Genomic DNA, 9,818 nt, shown 5'->3' with positions numbered 1-9,818 from the left:
GTAAGCTGTGCATGAAACTAACCTAGAAATGTAAGTATTATTGATAAGCAAATTTATAGGAAATATTTGCATGATAACTTACTCAACTTTAAGGTTTTTTTATGTAAATTTTAGAAACCTAATCTTCTTTATAGCTTTCGAATTCAATAAATTCAATTTAATTAGAAACTAGTCATTTTCATAACAAATTCGCACAGACCACATTTCACTTGCTGTTGTTCTTCTACAAATTTCATCTTCGTTCTCGGTTTGACAATTCATCTATTGCAGTTAGCTAACACAGTTGTTCGGTGACAAGCGGTTTGTCAGTGCCGCAGCGATCCCTGTTGAGTATTTTTTCTGTGCCACTAACGCCTGTAACGTCTCCCGCTACATTCCCCTCTCCGTAATGCTGCTCCGATCCAGCAGGATTACCTGTTGGTAGTACGTCCAGTATAGCTAGCTTTGCCACTGGACGGCGTAGAACTCCGGAACTTGTCTGCACATCCACCTGCCTGATGCGACCATCTTTTCCTGGAATATCTTTCACCACCTTACCTCGAGGCCATCGATTCCGAGTCGTCTCTCCAACAATGAACACTACGTCTCCTTCCTGTATAGGCTTGACCTCTTCGTGAAACTTGGTTCGCCGAGTCAAGTCCGGAAGATATTCTCGAATCCACCGTACCCAGAACTGATCCAGGATAAAGCGACACAAGTTCCAGCCGGTTCGAAGTGATTCTCCTTCTGTAGTGGGGACTTTCTCCGGCTGTTTGACTCCATTCGAACTGAGGAGAATAAAATGGTTCGGAGTCAAAGCCTCCTGATCTGATGTTTCCAGTGGGACGTATGTCAACGGTCTGGAGTTGACCATTGACTCTGCTTCACAAATTACTGTCATGAAAACTTCTTCAGACGGCGCACGGGCATGGTTAATCGACTCCATTGCTGCCTTGACTGCTCTGACCATCCGTTCCCAGGCACCACCCATGTGTGGGGAAAATGGTGGGACAAAAAACCAACGGGTGTTGGCATCTGTGAAAGTCTCCGCCAACTCTTGGTTCGTAGCCGCTACTTGACCAGCCAACTCTCGACTGGCGCCGACGAAATTTGTCCCATGGTCGGAGAAGATTTGCAATGGTGCGCCGCGACGAGCGATGAAACGCCGCAGAGCTAACTTGCATGACTCGGTGGATAGTGAGGCGGCTACTTCTAGGTGTACCGCTCTAATGGCTAAGCACGTGAAGAGTGCCACCCAACGCTTCACCTGACTTCGGCCAATTTTTATCATATATGGGCCGAAGTAATCGATGCCGACCAGTGAGAATGGACGCACGAACGGAGTGACACGTACTTCCGGTAGAGGAGCCATCCTAGGTACCACAGGAAGCGCCCTGTTCACTGTGCACCACTGACACCCTTTTGCAACTTTGCGCACCACCGTCCGTAGAGTGGAAATGTGATAGCGCTGACGAATTTCATTGACCACAGTTTCGTTGCTATGGTGGCCGAATCGTCTGTGGTACCAGTCGATTAGAAGTTCAGTCAGGCGATGATTTGTCGGCAAGATTACTGGGAACTTCGCATCGTAACTTGCCACCGGCGAAGCTTCAGTTCGTCCCGCCATACGAACCACGCCGAACTTGTTCAAAAACGGTGATAGTTGACGAATCGTGCTGCTTCTGTCGAGTTTCAACGAGCTATGTTCGCCTGATTCTTGCTGTTTCCGCAGGACGTTTATCTCTTCGGCGTAGGCGTCGGCTTGAGCAAGCCGCCACAAAGCTTTCTCTGCTCGCTGCATGTCTTCCTGCGTCAATCCATGTTTGGTTCGCGAAGCCCCTTGCTTACCGAAGTCCCGGCATCGATCAATGAACGAATAGACATATGCTGTGGTACGGAGTATTCGCTCCCATTTGGAGAACCGGTTGCATTCGATGAACGGCTCTACTACCTTTGCTCGATGCACATTCACAACTCGTAGTTCTTCCTCCGTGTTGGCTAACGGTATCTGCTGCTGTGGCCACCCATCCTCCGACTGGAAGAGAAAGTCCGGTCCTGTGAACCATCGTCTGTCCTGATGAAAATCTGGGCTTTTCCCCCATTTGGTGGCTTCATCCGCAACGTTGTGTTTCGTAGGCACCCAGTACCACTCACCAGGCTGAGTTTCTTCCAGGATTTCACCAATTCGTACTGCTACGTACTGCCGATACTTCCGGGCGTCTGATCCGATCCAGGAAAGCACAGTTTTGGAGTCGCTCCAGAAGAACCTGCGACTTACGGGCATCGTGTGATATTCTGCGACGGATTTTGCTATTCTACTTCCAATAACAGCTGCCTGCAGCTCTAATCGTGGGATTGATAGTGGCTTCAATGGAGCCACTTTGGCTTTTGAGGCTACCAAAGCGCACCTCGGCTGGCCACGGTCGACTATGCGGAAATAGGCGACGCAAGCGAAAGCGCTCTCACTTGCATCCACAAATATATGGAGCTGCAGTGAACGAAAACTATCCGGATCGTATCCAGAAAAATAGCATCGTGGAATACGAAGTTTTTCCAACCTGGACAGATGCTCGATCCACCGGACCCAGCTTTGCTGTATTTCTGTTGGGATAGCGTCATCCCATCCTACTTGAGCTCTCCACAGATCTTGCACAATTACCTTACCGTGCACGAGCAGGTGCGAAATCAATCCGAGCGGGTCGAACACGCTCATGACAAACCTCAGGATATTGCGTTTCGTGATGACCTCGGTTTCGTCCGGCAGCTTGACGTAGTACACGAACACATCTTCATCCGGTAACCACGCCATTCCTAGAACACGCTCCACCTGACTTTCCTTGTCAGCGCTGAATTCCTTTATTGGCATCGCCGCATCTTCTCCAAGAGACTGCAATACCTTTTTTGAATTCGATCGCCAGTTTCGTAGCTCGAATCCAGCCTCCGCCTGAATCTTCCGTACGTCTGACGCCAAGTCTGCCATGTCCTGCTCCGTATCGCGACTGTCCAGGTAGTCGTCCACATAGTGATTCTCTATTACTGCTGATGACGCTTCTGGATGTTCCTCCTTCCACTTCAGCGCGTTTTTGTTCTTAACGAAGTTTGCCGAGCAAGGCGAACAAGTCGAGCCGAAGGTCGCTACATCCATCACAAAAACGTCCGGTTTCTGAGACGGGTCGCTTCGGTAGAGAAAGCGCTGTGCCTGACAGTCCTCCTTTCGTATCTTCAGCTGGTGATACATTTCGCGGATGTCACCCGCAACCGCCACTTCTCGCTGACGAAAGCGGCACAATACCCCTGGCAACGACGTGAGAAGGTCTGGGCCCTTTAACAGAACATCATTGAGAGACACGCCATTTGCCTTGGCGGCCGCGTCCCAGATAATACGCACTTTCCCTGGCTTGCGTGGGTTCGTTACCACTCCTAGTGGGAGATACCATGTATGGTGTGGATCACTATTTGCCAACTCTTGAGGCGTTGCTTTGTGAGCATAGCCTTTATCCTGGTATTCGGAAATTTGCCTTTCCAAGCTCGCTTGCAGTTCTGGATTAGATCTCAGCTTCCGCTCCAGGCAAAGCAAACGACGTTCGGCCATGCCGTAGCTCGATGGTAATTCCACTGAATCGTACCGCCACAGTAATCCGGTTTCATAGTGTCCGTCAGCACGCTTGATCGTCGTTCGCCGTAGAATCTCCTTCGCTCGTCGATCTTCTTCTGCTTCTGGTCCATCAGCTACGGAAACGCCAAGGTTCTCCATTGCAAAGTAACCTTTTACCAGGTCGTGTAGGTCGGTTTCCTCTGTGCTCTTGCAGATGTGCAATACTGGGGACCGAAAATTCACTTTAGTGCCGTCAGTGCTTCCGAAGACAGTCCATCCCAACCTAGTTTTCGCTGCCACTGGTTCGCTGTGCCGCCCTTCTCGTATCTTGATAGGCAACGACAGCTTTATGTTGTCCAATCCAATCAGGATTCTCGGAATAGCGTCCTTGTAGCTTTTAACCGGAAGTCCGGCCAAATACGTGTACCGACGCGACAATTCATCGTACTGTAGTGTCTGCACCGGAAGATCCAGCTGACGCACAGTGCTAACATCCAACAGAGGGAAACTTTCGCTGTCTTCTTTCCCAGAAATCCTCAGTGAAACCATCCTAGAATCACTTTCATGACGGGAAACCTTCGAAGTCCATGTGAGGCACAGCGGTTGCCGTTTACCCTCAAGGTTCAAGAGGTCAGCTACCTCCTGGTCAATCAGTGTAGATGATGAGCCTTCGTCGAGGAACGCAAAGGTAGAAATCTTGGCTGCTTTTCCGTGCAATACCACTGGTACTATACGGAAAATCGTAGTTTTGTGATTCCAACGATGGATGTTCACGACGGCATCGGTTTTTGACCGCGCAGCAGAATTTTCGGAAGTCGTTGGTTTGGCCGCCAATTGTTGACTTGGGTGCAGCGCAGGATGATGTTTTTTTGTGCAGTCTCCAATTCCACAGGTACGAGTGGATTTGCAAGACCATTTTCCATGTGGCACCAGACAAACCAAGCAAAGTTTGTGACTTTCTACCGCCTTCATGCGATCCCCGAACGACATGGACTTGAACTTGTTGCAGTCCCTTATTCGGTGCTTCACGCTCTGGCAGACATAGCAAGGTCTCTCTTGGGTATCCACTTTCTTTCCATGCTGCTCGAATCTCCGTGGTTCGGTCGACACATGAGCGTTGATGTAGGCCTTCTCCCTCCTCGGTTTCTCGTTTCCAACAGCGCGAGGTCCGTCAAAATCCGTGAAGTGGGCCACATCACTCGCTGCTGACGTGCTGGCACTCATGTAGTCGCAGAACGTTCCCAAATCGACGACACCACAGTTCCTTTTGAATAATGCCCAGTCCAGTCGAAGGTGTGGTGGCAACTTATCCACCAGCTCCTGCAGTAAAGTTGGATTGGACAGATGGGCTTGCTGGTTGGCAGCCTTCAAATGACCGACTAGGTTTTGCACGACCAAGCCGAAGTTCACCAGGCTCTCGAGCCTTTCAGCCTTCGGAGTAGGAACTCCGCGCACTTTGTTGAGCAGCGACTGGACTAGTCGCTCTGGGCTCCCGAACAATGTTTCAAGTGTTTCCATCACTTTCGGGACCGAAGATGGCAGCAAAAGGTTACTCCGAACGGCCTCTAATGCTCTGCCCTTAAGGCATTTTTGCAGTCGCATTAAATTCTCAGCTTGAGAATATCCACACATCGCTGTGGAATTACAGAAGCTGCTAATAAAAAGTGGCCATTCTTCGGGGCAGCCAGTAAAAACTGGAAGCTCCTTCGGCACCACTTGTCTGGCCGATAACTGCTGCTGGAATTGTCCCCACATCGATTGCTGATCTTGTATCTGCTGCAGTTGGGCAGCATGTTGCTCGCTCTGTTGTTGTAGCGATACTGACGACGTCGTCTGCTGGACCGGTGATCGCGATGCCAATCTCTCCGGATCGGATGGATGCTGTGGTTGCGGGGTGTACGAAATTGATTCTCGCAACACAGATGGGGGCTGCGATTGTTCCACTAACTGATCACACATCACCGACGCAAGTGTGCGTGGCTTCCGAGACGACAGCTGAGAGAACGACGCCCGTGTCGTTGGTGGTAGTTGCATGCTCGATATGTGCTCTGCTAACTGGATGGAAGCATCAACCGGTGACTGCACTACCTGCGGTTGCTGCGACGGTGGCGATACAAACGCTCGAGATGTGTGCATCTGTGTACGATGAGGGCATCTGTGTACGCTGTCCGACTCTCGACTGTAGCAGCGGTGATTCACTTATCGGTGGGAGCGACGAACGTACGTGATCAGCTGATGGCCTTGAAATTGGTTCTTGAAACAAGAACGTTGGTAGTGGCGGTCGTGGTACGAGCTTCGGCCGAACGGGTGGAGGTTGCATAGGTTGTGCAATCACCGACTGTGTATACACTGGCTGTGTAAACACTGGTTGTATGTACAACGATGATTGCGTTTGTAGTACGCTTCGTGTGGTCGGTTGCCTACCTACACCATCCAATCGAATCGGAGTGGACGCTGTGATCGGGTTCTTCATACCGGCTGAGGTACTCATACCCTCAGTACCAACGTTATCGGCGAGCCAGTCGATTGCCGGCCTGGATGATCGTTGTTGATTTTCATCGCTTGTCCCAACTACCGATGGATTTGGTGGAATTTTACGAACTGCTCCTGTATATTTCGCGAGTATTCCGCCGACGGGTACGTTGACCTCACTGCCAATCGTAATCGGCGGAAAGATGTCCTCTACGTGCTGTGGGATTGGATTCCCCCCGGCAGCTTCATCCAGTCCGTCGATCCACATTCTCACCTGACTGCTCCTGCTCGAACGGCTGCGACGACTCCTGTGGCTCCCAGCATCGTCGTCTTCAGCATCAGCTAGAAGCAGGGCATACTTCTCGTCGAGGTACCTTTTATCTAGCGCAGCTTTCGCGGCCCGAGCCTTCTCCTGCAGGATACGATCCTGCTCCTGCTGTTCCTGGATCAGTTTCTCCTGGGCCCTTTTCTCCTCTTCCAGTCGCATGAGTTGTAGCTGAACCCGTGATGACCGAGATGTGCTACTGGTTCTTCCCGAAATCGAGGCTCCACTGATCGTCACTATGGAAGTACAATCCTTGCATGTCCACTTACCGTTGAAGCTCTCCGCCACCTCCGCACACGCACGATGGTACCAACGACGACATCGGTCACAGGCTACCATTTCTGCTACGTGATGAGGAGTTTTGCATCTCTCGCAAATGTCCTGGGATCCCCCAGCAGTGGCCTTCGCAGCAGCTCGCGTAGTGGTGGGCATCATCGATTCGTCCTCTATGTGACCTCTATGAACCAATCTCTCTGTACACAGAAACACAACTCCAACGAGGAGATTTCTTTAAAGTTTGTGGGCACGGCGCAAGACGAGGAAGAATTCGGCACAGTTCTTATAGCAATTCCAATGTATTTCAGCGACTGGGAATAGGCTTTAAAGCTAAAACATAATTTTGGAGATGTTAATACATAATTTCCGTACTGACACTACATGAATACTCACAAATCTGTAACCTCTCTCTACGGTCTACGTCCTCTACGTCTTTGTAGCCGTCCTTTACGGTGTCTTTTGTCTGTCCACCTAATGTAAGTTTGTTTTATGTCTAAGACATGAGTATGATCATGAGCTTTATCAATTACTTACAGTATATCAGTAGGAAAACTTTAGCAAATAATTTAATTCAATTCGACTAACATAGGTGTAAGCTGTGCATGAAACTAACCTAGAAATGTAAGTATTATTGATAAGCAAATTTATAGGAAATATTTGCATGATAACTTACTCAACTTTAAGGTTTTTTTTATGTAAATTTTAGAAACCTAATCTTCTTTATAGCTTTCGAATTCAATAAATTCAATTTAATTAGAAACTAGTCATTTTCATAACAAATTCGCACAGACCACATTTCACTTGCTGTTGTTCTTCTACAAATTTCATCTTCGTTCTCGGTTTGACAATTCATCTATTGCAGTTAGCTAACACAGTTGTTCGGTGACAAGCGGTTTGTCAGTGCCGCAGCGATCCCTGTTGAGTATTTTTTCTGTGCCACTAACGCCTGTAACGTCTCCCGCTACATTAACTTTTCAATATTTCGGTTAGTTCATCCGTTCGATTAGAAATTGTCTCAAAGAACGGTTGATTAGTCGTTTGAAGCATCTTACACAATGTGGACGGGTCATGCAAACGGAATAAACTGGAAAGCCCGCCGAATGGGAGGAGCTTCATCTGTTAATCTAGGGGCATAACAGCTGTTTCCTCTGTTAACTTTCGTCATTTTCCTTGGATCAATCAAGGAGAAGGGAGATGTCACCTCCCAGCTAGGCAGCTTCACACAAACTCAGCGATGACTCTCGGCTATCGTGGTGGCAGCACCAGAAATCTCATCCACGACAGCAAACGGCCGCATTCAGTATGAGTAAAATCAACTCGCATTGCGTGATGAATTCATGCAATAATTGTCTTGCAAAAATCTTCCGTTTTATAAACGGTCTTTTTCAGGATCAGCGAAAATGATTTCTCAAGAGTTATGTTTCGGTAATTAAAAGCGCCAGACTGAAAGCTTGGTAGTTCAGCAATAGTGAAGTCGGCCACTAATATGTTCTTCCCAGATGAAAACAACGTAAAGGATCTATCTAACGCCGTTCAATTATCTAATAATTTTATCCGCTCGATGAAAATTCTCTCGTAGAAGAGTAAATTGATCATTTCTCTTCAAAACGAAATAACTCTTGAACTAGTCAAAATCTTCCCAAGTAACCGAACAAGCTGAATAACAGCTTCTTGAGCTTAAGTTAGCTTAAGAGTGATTTGTTTTACTTTTATACAGCAAAAATGATTGTTGGGTTATGAATGCGTTCAGCGAAAGCGATCGATCACACAACAACTTTACTCAACACATCAGTCCACCCATTTGTATTATCATAACAACAAACATTGTATTATGAGAATATAAAAGTCGTTCCAGCCTTTGTCCTACGTCAACATTGCGGTTATGTCTCAGACATTACCCACTCCTAGTTTTTGTTATGTCAGCCACCCACAGCAAGATTTAAATTAACCGTTGAGTTGACCTAGCTTACAAAATCATCCCTACACACTCGCACCCATAATAACACAAAATTTTACCTGTCGGTAACAATGTGTAGCCACTACGCCACGGGCCCCGGCTATAGGTACAAATGTATTGAAAATAAACAAATTGGAACGGAAAATTGACGAAAAAATACGCTGTTCTGATGGGATTTGAACTCATGACTCTCCAAGTTCACTAGTCAAGGCGCGTTAACCTACTTCACCACAGAACAAGCAACAACTCTTCGGAGTAGAAAGCCAACCTGAATCCAACGTTCACCTCACCTACGCTCTTCTTCTTCAACTTGGACTTTAAATATACTGCCCATATTCGCATAGTTGACGTAAGCGCCACTGTAGTTTTCAACACAGTTTTGAAATGTTAGCAATGAATAATTGGAAGTTCAAGGTTTCTTTCCATGTTGACATCTAACTGAAGGTAAGATCTTGTGTTGTATAGAATAAAACTGATCACATAAACGCATATGCGTCGGATATTAGCTTGTGTATGCTGACTTCGTCAATGCAATGGTGGTTACGTCGACTATGCGATCATGTAGTATATGCAGTATAGTTTCAGGACAATTTTTTGGCTGGAGATTAAGTTTATGCGAAACCCTCGAGCAGTCGCGCCTTTGATTGCCTTCTGCGACATCACGCTCAAGATGTCTACCACAAGCGTGCATTTTTCATGGTGCATGTATCCAGTACACGACGTAACCGCTCCCGGGTTAAAGAACCCAATTGCGATGCATTCAGTTTCGATTATTGATGCTGTTGGTGCAACGAGAAGCAGGCGTAGTGTTGGCTCTTCAATGCCTCTTGATGATATAATAGGGAATGGTTGGGTCACACTGGCGTAGCCACGGGGGGGGTTTTAGGGTTAAAACCCCCCCCAGAGCCAAAATTTGTGGAACAAATTTTCAGTATAAAGCGCTATGCAACGAAAAAAATTTTCGGCTGCGCCGCTGATTTGAAGCCACTAATACAGTTGCTCATTACTGTTTACAAAATGTAAGTATCAAGTCAAAAAAGGTATCATTGATCGTTGAAAACCCCTCCCAGAGACAATTTCTGGCTACGCCACTGTTGGGTCAATTGGGAAGCCCAAGGCATTCCGGTATCCTGCTAAAAGTGCGAGAAACGATGTGCATAGCTGCAGAATAAGACATCTTACACAGTGGGAACGAACTGGCATCGAGTTTTTTT

General features: G+C 47.5%; 1 protein-coding gene across 1 annotated transcript; it reads right to left on the bottom strand.

Annotated features, from left to right (window-relative positions):
- Window positions 1-274: 274 nt before the first annotated feature.
- On the bottom strand, window positions 275-6,803 carry LOC134290481 (uncharacterized). The gene is made up of 2 exons (XM_062857633.1): window positions 6,003-6,803; window positions 275-5,710 (listed from the first exon to the last, which is right to left on the bottom strand). Exons 1-2 carry the CDS (start codon window positions 6,801-6,803, stop codon window positions 275-277), a joined length of 6,237 nt encoding a protein of 2,078 aa, XP_062713617.1.
- Window positions 6,804-9,818: the final 3,015 nt, after the last annotated feature.

The sequence above is a fragment of the Aedes albopictus genome, chromosome 3 (genome assembly GCF_035046485.1).
Source record: "Aedes albopictus strain Foshan chromosome 3, AalbF5, whole genome shotgun sequence".
Taxonomy (NCBI): Eukaryota; Metazoa; Arthropoda; class Insecta; order Diptera; family Culicidae; genus Aedes; species Aedes albopictus.
This window is presented reverse-complemented; position numbering and strand designations above follow the sequence as displayed.